General features: G+C 47.3%; 1 protein-coding gene across 2 annotated transcripts in view; it reads right to left on the minus strand.

The window, feature by feature from the left end:
• PRKX (protein kinase cAMP-dependent X-linked catalytic subunit) overlaps positions 1-20,996 on the minus strand; it is a 104,837-nt gene that overhangs the window by 60,757 nt on the left and 23,084 nt on the right. For both annotated transcript variants that reach the window (XM_035289368.3, XM_008988903.4), the window contains exon 2: positions 7,018-7,186. In XM_035289368.3, the coding sequence (XP_035145259.1) occupies positions 7,018-7,186 (169 nt within the window). The remainder of the gene's footprint in view (positions 1-7,017; positions 7,187-20,996) is intronic.

Genomic DNA, 20,996 nt, shown 5'->3' on the forward strand with positions numbered 1-20,996 from the left:
TCAATCATCTATTGCAAGATCTATCAGTCACTATCATCTACCTCAGTATCTGTCATCTATCAATATCCATCTCAACATCGATCTCTATCAATCCATCCACCTATCACGTATCTATCACAGTGGTTCACAACTGGGGATATCTTTCTGTCCCCCACAGGGGCATCTTCACAGTATCTAGAGACATCTTCGGTTGTCACAGACGGGATGGGTGCTCTTGGCATCTGCTGGGTGGAGCCCAGGGACAATGTTCAATACCCTACAGTACACAGGACGCCCACCACAGAGACCTCCATGATCCCGCCCCATGTGTCAGCACTGCTGAGGCTGAGAAACTCTCGTTTTAGCATGAGCGCTTTGGCCATATGCAATTGGTCATCAGTCTATCCATCACCTATTCATCTCAGCACCTATCATCTAGACCTATCTGTCTATATTAATATCTATTATCTATCACTTCTCTTGATATGTGTCATCTATTAGCTACCCGTCATCTCTTCACCTATCTGTGATATAGCTGGCCTAGAGTTAGAACCTGTACAATGCCATTTTATAAAATGACAGAACTGTTTCCATTCTCCTCACAATAACTGCTAACCTTGGCCTCTGTAAACTGCTAGTGTACTTCGCAGAATGCAAAGAGGTAAAGCTGCATACCTTCTCTTATCTGTAACTGCCAGAATTGCTGGCCTTTGTTTACGGGTAATGACCAGAGTAAGCACCCCCAGATAATTCCATCCTGGCGCCAAGCAACTAAAAACTCTGTGGACCCCACACCTGCTGAATTAATGTATAAACTAATGTTTATCTTGACTTCTGTAAACCACTTAAGTGGCAATCGGAATGACAAAAGTCCCCTAGCCCTTGGAATGTCCGGAGCCCCCTCACCCTCCTCTATGCCCAGGAGGTGATTTACAGCCCCCAAAATGTCTGAAGACTTTCATCCCCATCCCTGTTCCTCACCCCCACTCCCAAGGTGGTTTTGCGGGAATAAAAAGGTCTTGTCACCCTTCTTTCTCTGCCACGGGTTAGAGAGACGTGAGTCCTCCGTGGTCGCCGGCAATAAACCCTGCACTTTGTCATACTTTTGTCTTGGTGTTGACTTTCTATGCTCGGTCCAATATAACATATCAATCACTCATCATTTACGCCTATGTTAACATCTATCATCTATCACCTATCCATCTCAACATATGCGTACCTATGGTATCTACCTATCAGCTGTCTGTCTGTCTGTCTGTCACAGTGTTTCACCAGTGGAGATACACTGCCCTCCCTCTGCGAAGGAACACTGGTTATGTCTGGAGGCATTTCTGCTTTTCCGACCTGGGGTTGCTGCTCCTGCCCCTGGTGGGTGGAGCCCAGGGAAACGGCCCCACACCAGAGACTCATCCAGCTGGAAATGTCAGGCACCTCTGCTGAAAATGCTTGCTTAACACCCTCATCAAGAAAAAGTCCAACACCTGAAATCGCCAGTAAGCGGCACCTTTAGCCAATCCATCCATTCTGTGCTGCCTTGGTGCAAGTCAAGTCAGCATGACAACCGGGCTACCCAGAACGCAGCACAGCGGGAAGCCCCATCCCAAGGGGCTGGCAGCCTCGCCTCAGCCACGCTAAGGCACGCGCTCTCTCCAGGATGTAAAACTACAAAAATTAGCCGGGCGTGATGGCATGCACCTGTAGTTCCAGCTACTTGGAAGTCTGAGGCAGGAGAATCGCTTGAATACAGGAGGCAGAGATTGCAGTGAACCCAGATAGTGCAGCACTTTGGGAGGCTGAGACAGACGAATCACTTGAGGCAGGAGTTCTACCACCTGGCAAACAGTGACCAGTGACTGTGGTGTAATTCTGCCCTTGTTCAGAAAAGGGTCCCACCAACCAGTGAAAGGCAAAGCCAAGTGCTTTTAGGGTTTTAGAGCTGTGCCCATCACTCAAGGGCATGCAGTCCAAGACCCCCAGTGGATCCCTGAAGCCACAGACGGCCTCTGTATGAACTGTTTTCATAAAATTTTGATCTCTGACTGCGAAGTGACTAACAGGTGGGCAGGTACACAGCGTGGAGACCCGGGACGAAGAGATGAATCACATCCCGAGCAGGACAGAGCAGGACACTGTGAGATTTCGTCAGGCTACTCAGAAGGGCATGCAACTGAAAACTTAAGTACTACTTACTTCTGGAATTTTCCATTTAGAATTTTCAGACAAGATCTGACCACAGGTAACTGAAACTGCAGATAAGAGTGAACTATGGTTGGTCAATATAAAAATCTATGAACCTGTCACCTTGTGGTGAGTTTCCCACTACAAGGAAAGCAAAACTTTTATTGTACCTGTTATCTGCGGAATCATCCGCACACAGGAACTGTTGATTCAAAGCGAAATCTCTATAAAGGAGTTCCCTCCTCCACCCACTCACAAAAACCCTGGCTGTGTGCCGCTCTCTCAACCCTTATCTAGCAAGTTCACAAAAATATATTCTAACATTTAACACAAGAAATCAATCATTTCAAAAGAGAATCAGCTCTAGGTCCTTTAGAACAATGGCAGTCGACAATGTTCTTATTGAACATTAGCAGCATAAAAATGATGTGAGGGCCGGGCGCGGTGGCTCACGTCTGTCATCCCAGCACTTTGGGAGGCCGAGGAGGGCAGATCACCTAAGGTCGGGAGTTCGAGAGCAGCCTGACCAACATGAAGAAACCCTGCCTCTACTAAAAATACAAAATTAGCCAGGCACGGTGGCGCATGCCTGCAATCCCAGCTACTCTGGAGGCTGAGGCAGGAGGACTGCTTGAGCCCAGGAGGTTGGGGCTGCACTGAGCCAAGATTTTGCCACTGTACTCCAGCCTGGGACACAGAGCAAAACCCTGTCTCTGAATCTAAATATATATACACATACATTTTTTATATATAAAAGATAAAAATAAATCAGCATAGATGACTTTGGATAGAATTTCTAAAGTCTTGGACTTTATAGGAGACTTAAGAAATAGCAGTGACTTTGTTCCTTAATTGAAAGCAGGCAACATGAAAATCAGAATCCATTCCCCGCAGGAATCCACCTTATCTGCTAAGGAAAACAGCTGTTGAACTATCCCAGCTTGAAGGGAGGAGAACTTTCTAACTAAAGCTCTGTTTTGCAAGCTCCTCCCTATTTTTTAACGCCAGAGCTCAAGAATTCAGTTGTGGGGAACTGTCTGACGCGCACCCTCCACTCACTCCCATGGCCGTGCAGTTCTTCCGTGGGGTTCTCGAGAGCCCATCCTCTAGGCTGCTGCCGTGCTCCAGGACATGCAGGGGCTGTGTATGAGTCCCCAGGGCTATCGTAACAAAGTACCACAAACTGGGACAGGGGGACACACAAGAGACATGTATTCTCAGTCAGGTGTAGTGGCTGACTCCTGAAATTCCAGCACTGTGGGAGGCTGAGGGGGGAGGATTGCTTCAGGCCAGGAGTTTGAGACCAGCCTGGGCAATACAGCAAGACCTCATCCCTACAAAAATTTTTAAAAGTTAGCCAGGCATGGTGGCATATACCTGTAGTCTCAGCTAGTTGGGAGGCTGAGGCAGGAAGATTGTTTGAGCTCAGGCGGTAGACGCTGCAGTGAGCCATGACTGTGCCACTGAACTCCAGTCTGGGCAACAGAGTGAGACCCTGTTAAGAAAGAGGGAGGGAGGGAGGGAGAGAAGGGGGGTGGGAGAGAGAAAGAGAAGAAGGAAGGAAGGAAGGAAGGAAGAAAGGAAGGAAGGGAGGGAGGGAGGGAGGGAGGGAGGGAAGGAAGGAAAAGAAAAAGAAAGAAAGAAAAGAAAAAAAAAGAATAGAAAAGAGAAACAAAAAATAGTGAAACCCATCTCCACTAAAAATACAAAAGTGAGCTGGGCATGGTGGCAAATGCCTGTAGTCCCAGCTACTCAGGTGGCTAAGGCAGGAGAATCTCTTGAACCTGGGAGGGAGAGGTTGCAGTGAGCCAAGATCGTGCCACTGCACTCCAGCCTGGGCAACAGGGCAAGGCTCTGTCTCAAAAAGAGAGAGAGAGAGAGAGAAAAAAAAATGTATCCTCCCAAGATTTTAGAGCCCAAAATCCAAAGTTCAGCCTGACGGTGTTGCCGGGATTTGTTCTTCTGCAGGTTCTGATGGAGAATCTGCCCCAGACTCTCTCCCAGGTTCTGGGAGTAGCTGGCAATCCTTGGGGTCCCCTGGCTTAGAGATGCACCATTCCTCCAACCTCTGCCTCTATCCTCACGAGGTGTCCTCCTCGCGGTGCTCTGCTATCTCTGTATCTGCGTCTCGTTCCTTTTCTCGTAGACACCAGTCATACAAAGTTAAAAGCACACCGTATTGGGAGGCTGAGGCAGGCAGACACTAGGTCAGGAGACCAGCCTGGCCAACATAGCGAAACCCCGTCTCTACTAAAAATACAAAAATTAGCTGGGCGTGGTGGCAGGTGCCTGCAATCCCAGGTACTTGGGAGGCTGAGGCAGGAGAATCGCTTGAACCCGGGAGGCAGAGGTTGCAGTGAGACAAGATTGCGCCACTGCACTCCAGCCCAGGCAACAGTGTGAGACTGTCTCAAAAAAAAAAAAAAGCACACTATACAGCAGCATGACTCCATCCTACTTGCATTTTATTTTTTTTTGTGTATTTGATTATTTCATTTGTTTTTACAAACTGGGTCTTGAGTGCAGCAGTGCCGTCACAGCTCAACACTGCCTCGACCTCCCAGCCTGAAGCCATCCTCTCGCCTCAACCTTCCTAGTAGCTGAGACCACTGGTATGCACCACCATACCTGGCTAATTGTGTAATTTGTTGTAGAAACTAAGTCTTGGTATATTGCCCAGGCTGGTCTCAAAGTCCAGGCTCAAGTGATCCTTCCACCTCTGCCTCCCAAAGTGCCACCATTACAGGCATGAGCTACTGCGATGACCCCTTGCAATTTTAATTATATCTGCAAAACTCTATTTCCAAACAGCATTCCAATTCCATTCATAGGAGCCAGAGGTGAGGATTTCAACGTATCTTTTCAGGAGACACAATTCGACCTTCAACAGGGAAGAATCCCCAGAACTGGAGCCCCTCACCCAAGATTTCAGGCACACCCCCCAATATCACGCTTAGGACACCTGCAAGCCGCAAAAAGATCAACTTCGCAAACGAGAAGGGGAGACTCCCACCTCCAGGCCCAGCCTTCAGCAGAACTCTTTCGTTTCTTTTTAAGATGGAGTCTCACTCTTGTCGCCCAGGCTGGGGTGCAGTGGCATGATCTCAGCTCACTACAGCCTCCACCTCCCAGGTTCATCCTGCCTCAGCCTCCTGAGTAGCTGGGACTACAGGTACGTACCACCACAGCCAGCTAATTTTTGTACTTTTAGTAGAGACGGGGTTTCACCATGTTGGCCAGGATGGTCTCTAACTCCTGACCTCAGGTGATCCACCGGCCTCAGCCTCCCAAAGTGCTGGGCTGACAGGTGTGAGTCCCTGCACCCAGACTCTGCACGTGATTTTGTTCAGAGCTCAGGCAGCGTTGGATCAAAAGGAGGAGGCAGACAGGTGCGCTTGCTCAGGTACACGCAACGTGCTTCAAGAACATGATGGGGCGCACCCTGTGTCCCAAGGGCAGCAGGTGAATGAGGGAAACAGGTGGGTGGTTTCTTAAGTGGGCGAAGTGAAGGACAATGATGAGAGCAAAGAAGGCCTGGGAAAGAGGGGTGGCCTAGGAGAAGCCCTGGGACAGCGTGTCAACAGCACCTTCCACCTTCTCCTGCAGGGAGGTGGTGGCCGGAGGCCAGTCCATGAGGACAGTGGCAGAGGACACTGCATTGCTGGGGCTTTATGTGGGGTGCTTCAGGAGCTCACGGAGGACGAATGCAGAGAGGCAGGTCATTGCAGAGGTACCTGGGAGGACAAATGCGGCTGTGAAGTGACAGATGTCTTCAAGGAGAGCAAGGCTGGGAGGGAAAGACCAGGCAGGAGGGAGGTCAGTGCAGAAAAGCAGGGCAGAGAGACGGGACCCAGATAAAGCAGATGGACAGGTAGACGGTGGAGAAGCGGTAGCAAGACGGCAAAGGGAAGACGTGGGAATTGGATGGAAGGCACCCCTGGAGGGAAAGGAGAGATACGCAGGCATCCTGGTCTAAGACACCTGGGCGGAAATGGAATTGCCCCGCTGGCATGGGCTGAGTACCTGTGTCCTCCTGAATCCCTGTGTTGGATCCTCACCCCCCAGGTGATGGTGTTAGGTGGTGGGTCCTCTGGGAGGTAATGAAGCCAAGAAGGTGGAGTGTCACGAATGGAATCAGTACCTTATAAAAGGGACCCCAGAGAGCTCCCTCGCCCCTTCCACCATGTGAGGACACAGCGAGAAGGCGCCGTCTATGAACCAGGAAGCAGGTGCTCAGCAGACACTGAATCTGCCACATCTTGATCTTGGACTTTCAGCCTCCAGAAGCATGAGACAAATGTCTGTCATTTGTAAATTACCAAGTCTAAGATCCTTTGTTATAGCAGCCCGAATAGACTAACACACCTGCCCTAGGACATACCATGAGCCGGAAGTGTATGGCTGCATCTCAATGGAGATCTCTCATCTATAGTCAACCAGAAACCCACGAAATGACTGGAGTTCCTGAAGCCCAGCCCCATCCACGTGACTGTGGTCCCTGAAAATCCAACTTAACCAGTTCTCCAGAGAGCTGTAGATGCAGAACCCAAGGAGGCTGAGGAAACAAAGATTCTTGCATCCATTTCCAGGCAGAGATACCAGGCTCACTCAGGAGAGGAGCAAGGGGCCTGGCATGGATTCTCTACACAGAGCATTTCTTTTTGGACCTGGTTGGCCATCGAGGTCAGGGGAGGTTTTCTAGCTCTAAGATCAGAGGCTGATAAGACCTGCCAGGTGGAGACTGCTGTGGCCTGAGGCTTTGCACGCAGGCCATGGTCCCGGCCCACCCTGCTTCCTATAAAAGAGACACTGAGGGGCCTAGGGAGGGTGAGCGGGGAGAGGCCTGAGGAGAGGACTCACAGCCTGATGAGGAATGGGTGGCTGACTTCCTTCAGAACGGACTTCTCATTGTGCACGTGCTGCTCCTGCTTCAGGCGGATGACATCAGGAATGCTCATCACCTTGAGGGCGAAGAAATGCTTGGCAGTCTTCTCCTTCACCAGCTGCACCCGCCCGAACGTCCCGGTGCCTGGAGAGAGAAAAATCATCAGAGAGGCCATAAAGTCCCCTGACAAAGGGAGGAAGCACCGCAGCCACACAATCAGCCGGGGGCTGCACCAGGGCCGCAAACGCACAGCCCAAGCCTTTCAGAGACTTGGTGTCATGGCGCACCTGGGCTGACAGCATTTCCTAGAATTTTCTACTGAATACAGAAATTGCACAGAGAGAGAAAGTGGGGAGAGAAAGACAGAGAGAGAGCACCATCTGCCTCTGAATGGTTCTTCAATTTGGGGGCAGACTGGCCATAATTTCTGCAGATCAGTCTTTGCAGAGACCACACCCACACGCACCACACTCCCACAAGGAGAAGCATTAGAGTAATAGTAAACGGATTTATGCAACATGCCTTTTTCTCTGCAGGCCCTCTGGTTTTATCAGAAATCCAGACAGAGTATAAAACACACAGCCCTCCTCAACATGGCTCCTTCCTTAATGCACGCTCACGCTTGCTCGAAACATGCAGTCTGTGTTCTAAAATCTGTGTGGGTTAAGACGAAGTGCAGCAGGTGCCCACAAACAACAGCAACAAGTGCAACCGCTGCAAACATGAAGGCATCATCTCGCTGTGTGCTGCTGGGACGCCTTCAACCCAAACCCACTCTTCTCCTTCCCTACTCCATCTCTCCTCTATCTTCTCCTCCTTCTCCTCCATTTCCTTCTTTTTCTTTTCCACTTCCTCCTCCTCCATCCCCTCCTCTTCCTTCCACTGGGGTGCATCTAAATGAAGAAATCTAATAGTCAATAAGATATAAAAGGCTCACGCCTGTAATCCCAGCACTTTGGGAGGCTGAGGTGGGTAGATCATGAGGTCAGGAGATTGAGACCAGCACGGCCAACATGGTGACAACCCATCTCTACTAAAAATACAAAAAGCCAGGCATGGTGGCGGCGCATGCCTATAGTCCCAACTACCAGGGAGGCTGAGCAGGCAGAAGAACAGCTGGAACCTTGGAGGCAGAGATGGCAACAAGCAGAGATCGCACCACTGCACTCCAGCCTGGACGACAGAGTGAGACTCTGTCTCTAAAAAAAAAAAAAAAAAAAAATCTCTACTGTATCTTGGGGGCACATTTTCAATCTAAACAGGCTTTGCCTGCTCCTCTTCCTTCTTTCTCCTCCTCCTCATCCTCTTCTTCCTCTTCATCCTCCTCCTCTTCCTGTAACACACTGATCTTACAAGGTGTGCATGTGTTCACATGCATATTGAAATATTCTTCACATGGCATAAATGTTCTTGGGTTAATGGAGAGAATGAGTTTGCTCTGTCGCCCAGGCTGGAATGCAGTGGCGCCATCACAGCTCACTGTAGCCTCAACCTCCTGGGCTCAAGCAATCCTCCCGCCTCAGCTACCTGGTTAATGTTTGCACTTTTCTAGAGAGGGTCTCACTACGTTGCTCAGGCTAGCCTTGAACTCCAGGCTCAAGCCATCCTCCTGCCTTGGCCTCCCAAAGTGCTGGACCTACAGGCATGAGCTACTACGCTCATGGATTTCAGGATTTCAGAGCATCTCTAAATTGCCTTTCATCTACCTTGATCCCAGCGTCAGCAGGCTCTTACTGGCACGCAGGTCACTCCTCAGCAATATTTTTAAACAACCCATTCACAGCTTCAGACTGAGATGAGCCACTAAAACAAAAACTGCCCTCCTGTGTTATGTGATCACATCCATCCCAGACAGCAGATGAAGCTTCTGAGAAACTGACATTCAGAGAGAGGATGGTTTGGAAGTGTATCCTTCTGAGGAACCAGCATCTGTTGATGAGCAAAGCTCACTAATCAATATTGATCCATTTACGTCTCTGTTCACTTGCTGATAGTTCTGTGCCTGCTTATGCTAGCTTGCAAGACCCGAGAGAACCAGGATCTTGCAGAGACATCTGCGCTCCCATGTTTATGCAGCTCTATTCACAACAGCCAAGATGTGCAAACAACCGAAGTGTCCATCAAAGGGCAAATGGATAAAGGAAACATGGGACACGTACATGACGGAATACTATGCAGCCTTAAAAAAGAAGGAAACTGTCATTTGCAGCAACATGGATAGAATTGGAGGTCATTATGTTCACGGAAATAAGCCAGGCACAGAAAAACAAATATTATATATCACTTGATCTCACTTAGACAAGGAATCTGACATGATTTGACTGTGTCCCCACCCAAGTCTCCTCTTGAATTGTGGCTCCCATAATCCCCACATGTCATGGGAAAGATGCGGTGGGAAGTAACTGAATGATGGGGGTGGGTTTTTCCTGTGCTGTTCTCGTGATAGTAAGTCTCACGAGATCTGATGTTTTTATAAATGGGAGTTCCCCTGCATGTGCTCTCTCTTGCCTGCCGCCATGTAAGATGTCTCTCTGCTCTTCCTTCGTCTTCCACCATGACTGTGAGACCTCCCCAGCCATGTGGAACTATGAGTCCATTAAACCTCTTTCCTTTATAAATTACCCAGTCTTGGGTATGTCTTTATTAGCAGCGTGAGAATGGACTAATCCAGAATCTAAAATACTCAAACTCAGAACCAGAGAGTAGAGAGAGAGTTATCAGAGGATAGGGCTTGAGGCGGAAGGGGAAGTATACTGGTCAAAGGATACAAAGTTTTAGTCGAGCAAGATAAGCCATGGAGATCTACCATACACACGGTTCCAACAGTTAACAGTACTGAACTGATATATGAAATTTTATATATACGAATCTCATATATACAATAGTGAAACTGTATATATGAAAATTTGCTTAGAGAGTAGATGACGTTATGCTGTTTTGCTTTGTTTTGAAACACGGTCTCTCTCTGTCGCCCAGGCTGGAGTGCAGTGGCGCAATCACAGCTCCCTGCAGCCTTGACCTGCCAGGCTCACGTGATCCTGACCCCTCAGCCCCACAAGTGGTTGTGACCACAGGCGTGCGCCACCAAGAGCAGGTAATTTTTAAAATTGTGACTGGGTATTTTTGACTGGTTTGAGAAGAAAAAAGCCCACCACAACCATACAACAGATTTCCTTCCAAGAGTCCGGAAGGCCACTGACTGCACATGGTAACGTGAAAAGAAAAAGCTGTGCTTAAGCTACCAATTTGTTAAAGTATTTGCTTTCAACTAAAACCCCCATTTTGCAAAATATATAAGCTAATGAACGATGACTTTACTAGCTTACAGGGCAGATTTGCAAGGGAGGGGAAGTAACCTTGGCTTTTACATGAAGTTTCCAATAATGAATATTTTGTCACGGCAGAAACAGAAGTGAACTACAAAGTAAAGAAAAAGTGTAAGAAGTAGACAAACCATGGCAAAGCTGACAGCTGGTAAACGTGTCTTAAAAAGGCAAACACTGCAATAGTAACACATGTTTAAAGTATATCATCTTGGTTAACTTGAAAATAAAATATTTTTTATTAGAATACAACACTGTGTGGACAAAACGAGGTGGAATCAGGTCAAAGGCAGCGGGAGAAGGGCTTTGAGGACTGGGAACTGACAGGCGCCTGACTGCGGCCACTGATGTTTCAATTGGATAAAACACAACTAGGATCAGGAACACCGGCCTCCAGCCCAAGCTCTGCCTGGGACTGGACCTAGGAACTGAGACCTTCCAGTTTCCTATTGCTCTTCCTTCCAACAGAACATGCAGATCACTGGGAAATGTTCAATTCTTGCCACACCCTAAAATTCTAATAATGCAATGAATATGGTCCTTGACTTTTCTTCCTCTGTCTGGTTCCTTCCTCCTCATTCATCTTCCTCGCCCACTCCAAGGAACCCGGTCATCACTTGGCTGGGTTTACTGTATAACACTCAGTCTTCTTAGCCCTTGTACTTGGCCCTCAACAGAAAGAATTCTCCATGCCTACTGCACGAACAACAGCTATGACTCGACAGATTTTCTACACTGCTGTGACTTCTTTAAAGCTTTCTTTGAGCTGTGTGAAACTCAAAACACGTTGCTTTTGCACTACAGCAGATCTTTGCACTACCCTGGGAGATGTCAGTCTGACCAAAGGCATAACCAGATTGCAGAAGTATGTTGGTAAACAACCTTACGCAAAGCAGACAGAAGCGGCGTGTGGTGACGTTTACGTTTTATCAGCTTAAGTGCACAGAAAACAAAGGCAACGTTGAGTGGTGCTGGTATTTACTCACTGTTGCAGTGAAAACAGGAAAGGCAGAGTCTGCTTGGTGCTGGGAGGCTCTCCAGTACACATTCCCCAGTTACCATTATCCCACGTGAATAGAAAATGTCTATTTTTAGCCTTCTCTGCAGCTTAGGGTGGCCATCTGACCCAGCTTTGCCCAATCACACACAAAAAAAGCGTCTTTTCAGGGTTCCTAGGTCCGTCAGATCTTTCCTCCCTGATTAGAGAGACCTTGAAGGTAAGTGGTCCACTCCCCACTCCAGAGACTCCCTCCATCTCTCTCCAAACTAAGGAGTAGTATTAATCAGGAGGGAAATCTGATGTGGAGTTTATGTCTTTTCTTTCTTTTAATTTTAGATTCGGGGGTACATGTGCAGGCTCATTACATGGGTATATTGCATGATGCCGGGGTGTGGGCTCCTAATGATCCCACTGCCCAAGTAGTGAACAAGGTTTCCAACAGGAGGTTCTCCGGTGCTCTCCCCCTCCCTCCCTTCCCCTTTTTGGAATCCCCAGTGTTGATTGTTCCCATCTTTGTGTCCATGAAGTACCCAAGGTTTACATCCCACTTATAAGTGAGAACATGCAATATCTGGCTCTCGCTCTTTTGCGTGCATCTGTTTAGGGTAGTGCCCTCCAGCTGCATCTACGTCACTGCGCAGGGCACGATTCTGCTCTTTTGCATGGCTGCAATGTGGAGATCAGAAAGTCAAAGCTTGAAGGCAGAAGCTCAAGTGTGGGTTCCACAATCCCTTACCCACAGTGGCTGAAGCTAAAGGCTCTGAATACTCAAAGTGTCTTCACCAACACACCTGGCCACAAAGCTGGACCTCACCTAACGTGACACTATTCAGGCCTGATCCTCCTTGGGGTGAATATCTACTTATGTCACTTCAGAAATATTCTCGTCTTGATAACAACATCCAGAGCAGACTCTGCTGAGGGTGTTGTATAATTTAAAAGTACATGCACCCATTCTCATCTCAAATCTAGAAAAATCCCCAAACTCCCAAATGCACCTGCCCTGTACATTTCAGAGACTTAAAGGACCCTGACATCTTGGGAAGGCGTGGCTACTTTTAAGGTGGGCACACCCTCTTTATAGCAGGTGCTATGCAGTAGCTTTTCCGCCAACATTCAAAGAGTTACTTGTTTCTCCAGCCAAGTTCCAGATGAGGAAGGTGGATCAGATTTATGGGCCATTCTGTGTGTGCAATTCTGATCTTTAAACATTAATTTGGGGTGGACTCGGGTCTCCTCTCTTCCATGAGAGAGAGAATCTCCTGCTTTCCGAAAGCCTCTGACAGTGTAGCCACTGGCTCTGCATTCCCTCATCCATCTATCCCTCCTCCCCATCCCATCCATCCTTCCCAAGCCTTTGTGTCCGACTCACACACAAACACATCGGACCTTTTTTTTTTTTTTTTTTTTTTTTTGAGACAGAGTCTCACTCTGTCACCCAGGCTGGAGTACAGCAGAACAATCTCAGTTCATTGCAACCTCTGCCTCCTGGGTTCAAGGAATTCTCCTGCCTCACCCTCCCGAGTATCTATGATTACAGGCACCCGCCACCACGCCTGGCTAATTTTTGTATTTTTAGTAGAGACAGGGTTTCTCCATATTGGCCAGGCTGGTGTCGAACTCCTGACCTCAGGTGATTCACCCACCTCGGCCTCCCAACGTGCTGGGATGACAGGCATGAGCCACTGCACCTGGCCGCATCCCAGCTTTCGGTCTGGAGGGAAGGAGACAGAGAGAGATGACCTCCACACTCCCAATAGTGAGCAAACATCATAAACCTCAACTTTCCCAGAAAAATGCCATGGGCATCTTCTGAGCTACATCCAAGTACAGGCATGTGTAACTGTAAACATACACACACACATTACGGTCACCAAAAAATGAGAGCCTTTATCCCACATGTTTAGACAACTCGGCAGAACTAAAATATTAAGTGAATCACCATGACCACGGAAAATGCTGAAAGATTCCCTTGTTAGTGAAGATTCATGGGGGCAGGGAATCCTGGGCATCTATAGCTAGGTACCGTACCTCACAACTGTAATCCCAGCACTTTGGGAGGCCAAGGCAAGAGGATGACCTGAGGCCAGGAGTTCTCGACCAGCCAGGGCAACATAGCGAGAGCCCCTTGTCTACAAAAATATAGAGATCTCATCTCTATTAAAAGAAATTAGCCGGGAGTCACGTACACTCCTGTAGTCCCAGCTACTGCAGAGGCTGAAGTGGGAGGATTGCTTGAGCCCAGGAGGTCGAGGCAGCAGTGAGCTGTGGTCGCCACTGCACTGCGGTCCAGACAACAGAGTGAAACCCTGTCTCCGAAAATAAATCAATAAATAACAAATAGGGCCAGGCACAGTGGTGCACGCCTGTAATCCCAGCACACTGCAAGGCTGAGGTGAGAGGACTGCCTGAGCCCAGGAGTTCCAGACCAGCCTGGGCAACATAGTGAGACCCCTATCACTACAAAAAAAGAAAACAAAAATTAGCCAGGCATGGTAGTGTGCACCCAGAGTCCCAGCTGCTCAAGAGGCTGAGGCAGGAGGATTTGAGCCCAGGAGGCTGAGACCAGCCACGGCAACATAGTGAGACCCTGTCTCTCTTTAGAAAATAAATAGGCTGGGTACAGTGGCTCATGCCTGCAATCCCGGTGCTTTGGGAGCCAGAACGGGAGGATCACTTGAGCCTAGGAGTTTGAGACCAGCCCAGGCAGCATAGTGAGACCCGGTCTCTACTAAAAACACACAAAAAAATTAGCCAGGCGTGGTGGCAGGTGCCTGTAATCCCAGCCAATCAAGAGGCCAAGGCACGAGAACATCTTGAACCCAGGAGGCAGACGTTTCAGAGAGCTGAGATCGCGCCACTGCACTGTAGACTGGGTGACAAGAGATTTTTGTCTCAAAAAAAAAAAAACTAAATAATAATAAATATATCTCTCTTGGTATAAAATCTACAGAAAAATAATTTTTTTAATGTACAAAAGGAGGTATGAGAAAAAGCAGAAAACACGTTTCTCACTGCGAAACGAGATGGCCTTTTCGTCTTCCTCAAGCCCAGCAAGCCCAAAGTCCCTCTTGCCTGTGACTTGGGACAGAAGGAAGAAAGCGGCCAGCAGAGACAGAAGGGAAGGCAGGGCTGTCGTGTTTATCATCACCAAGCCCGTTCACATGGAAGAAGTGCCCAGAAAGAGTAGAGGCGTGGATTCAAGTTTCCTTTGGTTATATTTTTTAATTCTGCTAGAAGTCAAAACACTTCAGGAGATCTGTATGGAATCAACACAAGGACCGTGGCGTGGAATTCCACGCAGTCGCAAAAGGGAAAAGAAACCAAGCAACTCGGAGTACTTTCCTTTGGGGTCCGTGGGCGTATGGGATGGGCTCAGGAGGGTGGCGGGAGAGGAAGCACTGAGTCTCGCTGCAGCACATTTCCGGGAGCAGATTCATGGATGATCTCAGACACTAATAGTCTGAGCCCAGCTCTACCTCTGTGCTGGAAGAGCTAGCCCCGCCTTTCACAGGTCACCTAAACACAACCAATCTCCCCTCTCCCCACTTTCTGTGGGTTGAATTGTGTGCCCTGGAAAAGACACACTTGACATCCTCATCCTTGGTACCTGTGACTGGGACCTTATTTGGAAATATGGTCTTTGCAGATGAGATTAAGATCTACACAAAGGCTGGGTGCAGTGGCTCACACCTGCTATCCCAGCACAGGAGTTCCAGACCAGCCTGGGCAACAGAGCAAGACTCTTGTCTCCCCCTTTTTTAAAATTGAAATTAAAAGAAAAAAAAGACATACATTAAGGTGAAGTCATCCTGGAGGCGGTCCAATATGAGTAGGGAACTTAATAAGAAAATACAGACACAGAGGCGGCCACATGGAGACAAAGGCAGAGACTAGTGATGCGGCCACAAGCCCAGGGACGCCTGGAGCTCCCAGGAGCTGAGAGAGGCAGGAAGGACCCTGCCGTGGAGCCTCCAGAAAGAACTGGATACAACTGCAGTGGACTGAACCCCAGTCTCCCAGAGATCTGTCCATGTCCTGTCCCACAGAGCCTGCAGATGAGGCCTCATTTGGAAAATGGGTCTTTGCAGCTGTGATTAGTTCAGGATCTCAAGGCGAGGTCACCCAAGATTGGAGTGGACCTGAAACAAAATGACAGGTGTTCCTGTAAGAGACAGAAGAAAAGAGACAGACACAGAGGAGGAGGCCACGTGGAGACGGAGGCAGAGACTGCAGTGATGAGGCCACAAGCCCAGGGATGCTGGAGACCCCAGGAGCTGGGAGAGGCAGGAAGGAGCCTCCCCTAGAGCCTCCAGAGGGAGCGCGGCCCTGCCCACACCTGGACTTAAGAATTGGTCTCCAGGACTGTGAGACAATTAACTTCTGTTATTTTAAGGCACCCAGTCTGTGGTATCTCTTACCGAAGCAAATACGCCCAGAAGGTATAAATTCAACCAAATAATGGCCAATTCAGCCAAGTACCTTCCCTAGCAATGTTGAGAGCTCACAGTTAAAGGTATAATTCCACTGTCTCTGAGAACCTGAGAGGCTCCCAGGGTGGTCTGAACTGTGCAGACCTCAGCAAACAGAACAACCCAGGAAAAGACAGGGGCTAAGGAGCTACTAATCCCCATTCCTCCAAAGGCAGCCTAGACATGCCTGAGCGTCCCCAGGCCAGTCACTAAGGAACATGCACAATGCAGAGCTGCCCCAAACATGGGGGAAGACAGAAGGCTTCAAAGGAGCCGAGATGAAAAACCAAAGCCAGGCGCGGGGGCTCATGCCTGTAATCCAAGCGCTTTGACAGGCTGAGGCGGGCAGATCACAAGGTCAGGAGTTTGTGACCAGTCTGGCCAATATGGTGAAACCCTGTCTCTACTAAAAATACAAAAGTTAATTGGTTGTGGTGGTGTGTGCCTTTAGTCCCAGCTACTCGGGTGGCTGAGGCAGGAGAACTGCTTGAACCCAGCCATTGCATCCCAGCCTGGGCAACAAGCGAGACCCCATCTCCAAAAAAAAAAGAAAAACCAAGTTCAAATTGGAAACCAGGCAGGGCGTGGTGACTCATGCCTGTAATCCCAGCACTTTGGGAGGTGGGATTACTTGAGGCCAGGAGTTCAAGACCTGCCTGGACAACAGCAAGATGCCAGCTCTAAAAATAAAAATAAAATATTAGCTAGGTGTGGTGGTGCACAGCTGTAGTCCCAGCTTCTCAGGAGGCTGAGGTGAGAGGACTGCCTGAGCCTAAGAGGCCCAGGCCGCAGTGAGCTATGACCGCATTACTGCACTCCAGCCTCGGTAACAGTGCAAGGCCCTGTCTCCAAAAGAACACCAGGAAACCAATGGCCGAGATTTCAGTCATCTGTACACAAATCCCTTCACAGTCTCTACTGATGTAAGAACCACATTTCATTAACAAAAACAAGGCAGTTAAGCAAGAATTTGGTAGGAGTGGTCACAGGGAGAGGTATTTTCAGTCTCAATCTTTCCCCTAACAAGTGTTGGTTATTTCTTTTAATTAGTACAAATATTCTGACGTGCATAGAGACCTGACTTAAACTGTCATCTAATTCAGCTTAGGCAGTTACCTGCAGTATTCGTTACTCTCTGTTGGAAAAAAAAAAATCTAGTGGCTAAAAGCAAATGAAAAACAGTACCTATAAATTATACTCTATCTGACCACGGTTCATCCTGGAGAGGGTTTCAGGGCTCATAATTCTGGCAGACTTCTATGTAAATAAAGTGCTTTGCTCGGACTACTGCAATCACATAACACAGACTAGGGGACTTCAAGAGACCTTTATTCTCCCACAGTCCTGAAGGCTTGAAGTCCGAGATCCAGGGGTGGGCAGGGCTGGCTCCTCCTGAGGACTCTCTCCTAGACTTGTATGTGCCGTCTTCTGTGTCCTCACAGGGTCGTCCTGTGTGTGTCTGTATCCTCATCTCTGATTTTTTTTTTTAATTTTTATTTTGTGAGATCGAGTGTTGCTCTGTGGCCCAGACTGGAGTGTAGTGGCACCATCACTCCTGGGCTCAAGCAAGTCTCCCCCTCTGCCTCCTGAGTAGCTGGGACTACAGGTGCATACCAGCACACCCAGGAAGTAGAGGCTGCAGTGAATTATAACAGCAGCACTGCATTCCAGCCTGGGCCACAGAGCATGTCCCCCATCTGTTTAAAAAAACACAAGTGAGGCCCTTCTCCATAAGTGATATTTGCTTCTATATGTTGAAAAGACTTCAGAGAAATATACAAGACACATTACTCTGGGTGCCTGGGTGGGGGGAGAGGGCAAATTCTGCACAGGTGAGGCACAAAAGCAGGGAAGCATTTCACTATGTAACTCTCCCACCTTTTCAAATGCATGACTGTCGAAATAATTCATCTACACATGTTCAATTTGTGCTAAATTGATAAATAAAACTGATGCATTGCATTAAATAACTGTTTCAAAATAATGATGATATCAGAATGGACAAATTTATCATCATCAAATTCAGTTCTTTTCCTTGACATTTTCCCCCCTGGATAAAAGCAGTAAAAGAACATTAAATACTACAAGGTATGAAATGTGTGTGTGAAACATGTAGTTCTCCTTTATAAAGTCGATTTTTTAAATTACTGCTGTAAACAACTATAATAACCTTCTATTTTATAGAAGAAAAAACGCTTTTAAAAAGTATTTTTTAAAAAGAGTATGTGAGGCCAGGAGTGGTGGCTCACGCCTGTAATCCCAGCACCTTAGAGGCTGAGATGGGCGGATCACCTGAGGTCAGGAGTTTGAGACCAGCCTGACCAACATGGAAAAGCCCTCTCTCTACTAAAAATACAAAATTAGCTGGACGTGGTGGTGCATGCCTGTGATCCCAGCTACTCAGGAGGCTGGGGCAGAGGAATCGCTTGAACCTGGTAGGCAGAGGTTGCAGTGAGCTGAGATCATTCTACTGCACTCCAGCCTAGGCAACAAGAGTGAAACGCTGTCTCAGAAAAAAAAGTAAAAGAAAAAAGATAGAAGAGTGTATGTTGGCCAGGCATGGAGGCTCATGCCTATAATCCCAGCACTTTGGGAGGCCAAGGAAGGATCACTTGAGGAGTTGTACACCAGCCTGGATAACATAACAAGACCCCATCTCTATTTAAAAAAATCAAAAAATGAGCAGGGCATGGTGTTGCACACCTGCGGTCCAAGCTTCTCGGGAAGCTGAGGCAAGAGACTCACTGGAGCCCGGGAGTTCGAGGCTGCAGTGAGCAGTGATCACACCCCTGTGCTCTAGCCTGGGTGAGACCCTGTCTCAAAAAATGAATGAATGAATGAGTGTGCTAACTGTGAATAAACTGAAAACTAAAGAACTGTGTGTTTTTCTTTTTCTTTTTTTTTTTAAAGAGAGAAAGAGAAAAAGGAATGAAGAAGAGGAAAAAAGAGGAAGAGGAGGAGGGAGAGAGAACAGGAGTGTTGTTTAGTTGCCCAAGCTAGAATGCAGTCTAAAAATGGGTATTGAAAACCTCCCTTACCATCAATCGTGCTTAATAATGGCCAACCAATATTTCATCTAAACCTGTGAGTGGGTGTGATGTGTACTGATAAGAGTGCGTATCTTGTGTGTTTAAAGTGGAGAGTTCTATAAATGTTTATTAAGTTTACTTGTTCCAGATCTGAGTTCAAGTCCTGGATATCCTTGTTAATTTTCTGTCTCATTGATCTATCTAATATTGATGTTGAGATCTCCCACTACTACTGTGTGGGAGTCCAAGTCTCTTTACAAGTCTCATGTATCCTGTATTGGGTGGGTACACATCCAGGACCGTCAGCTCTTCTTGTTGCATTGATCCTTTTACCATTATGTCCTCTTTTGATCTTTGCTGCTTTCAAATCCATTCCATCAGAGGCGAGAACTGCAACCTCTACTTTTTATTTATTTATTTTTGCTCTCCATTTGGTCGACAAATCTTTCTCCATCCCTTTGTTTTGACTCTTTGTGTATCCTTGCATGTAAGATGGGTCTGGATGCAGCATACCGATGGGTTTTGGCTGTATCTTTTGATTGGGGGATTTAGCCAATTTAAATTTAAGATTACTGCCATTTGATGTTAGCTGGCTATTTTGCCCATTAGTTGATATAAATTCTTCATTATGTTGATACTCTTCACTTTTTGGTATATTTTTAGAAAGGCTAATACTGGTTGTTTCTTTCTGTGTGTAATGCTTCTTTCAGAAGCTCTTGTAAAGCAGGCCTGGTGGTAATGAAATCTCTGAGTACTTGCTTGTTCATAAAAGATTTTATTTTTCCTTCAATTGTAAAGCTTAGTTTGGCTGGATGTGAAATTCTGGGTTAAAGGTTCTTTTCTTTAAAGATGTTAAATATTGGCCCCCACTCTCTTCTGGCTTGTAGGGTTTCTGCTGAGAGATCTGCTGTGAGTCTGATAGGCTTCCCTTTGTGGGTAACCTGACCTTTCTCTCTGGCTGCCCTTAGTATTTTCTCCTTCATTTCAACCCTGGTGAATCCAACAATTATGTGCCTTGGGGTTGCTCTTCTTGAGGAAGATCTTTGTGGTGTTCTCTGTATTACCTGGGGTTGAATATTGTGCTGCTTTGCTAGGTTGGGGAAGTTTTCCTAAATAATATCCTGAAGAGTATTTTCCAGCTTGGATTCATTCTCTCCGTCACATTCAGGCACACCTATCAAACGTACATTAGGTCTTTTCACATAGTCCCATATTCCTTGGAGACTTTGCTCATTCCTTTTTATCCTTTTCACTCTATTCTTGTCTTCTCGTTTTATTTCATTAAGTTGGCTTCGACCTCTGATATCCTTTCTTCTGCTTGATCAATTCGGCTGTTAAAACTTGTGCATACTTTGTGAAGTTCTCATGTTGTATTTTTCAACTCTGTTAATTCACTTATATTCCTCTCTATATTATCTATTCTTGTCAGCATTTCATCAAACCTTTTTTCAAAGTTCTTAGTTTCTTTGCATTGGGTTAGAACAAGTTCCTTCAACTCCCAGAAGTTTCTTATCATCCACCTTCTGAAGCCTGCCTCTGTTAATGGCACACAGTCTTTCTCCATCAGGCCTTGTTCCGTTGCTGATGAGGAACTGTGATCCCCTGTAGAGGGAGAGGCATTCTGATTTTGGGTATTCTCAGCCTTTTTAGGCTGGTTTCTTCCCTTCGTTATAAATTTATCCATCTGTCGTGTCTGTAATTACCGCCTTTCTAATTAGGTTTCTGAGTGGACGTCCAATTTATTGATTCCAGCGCCAGAATCTGAGCTACCCACTGCGCCGGCTAAAACAGGGTGATTGATGGTGGTTTTCTGACTCTGCACCAAAAACCGCCACGCCGGCCACAAGAGTCGCAGTGGCGACCTGTAGGGCTCCTCCTCTGGGAATCTCCTGGTCCGTGAGCAACAAAAATTCACCTAAAACTGTGGCGTCCTCTCGTTTTCTGCGCTTTCACTGGGAGCCACAATCCCGAGCTGCTAACGATCAGCTACCTTGGATCTCTCTCCAGAACTGTATGTTTTTTCAAGGGTGAATCTTATGGTACAGAAATTATATCTCTATAATCGATTTTTCTTTTAGAGAAGAATGTATGCTTTGGATATTCTTGGGAAGATTTTTTTTTTTCTATTGC

This window comes from Callithrix jacchus, chromosome X (assembly GCF_049354715.1).
Source record: "Callithrix jacchus isolate 240 chromosome X, calJac240_pri, whole genome shotgun sequence".
NCBI classification, from domain to species: Eukaryota; Metazoa; Chordata; class Mammalia; order Primates; family Cebidae; genus Callithrix; species Callithrix jacchus.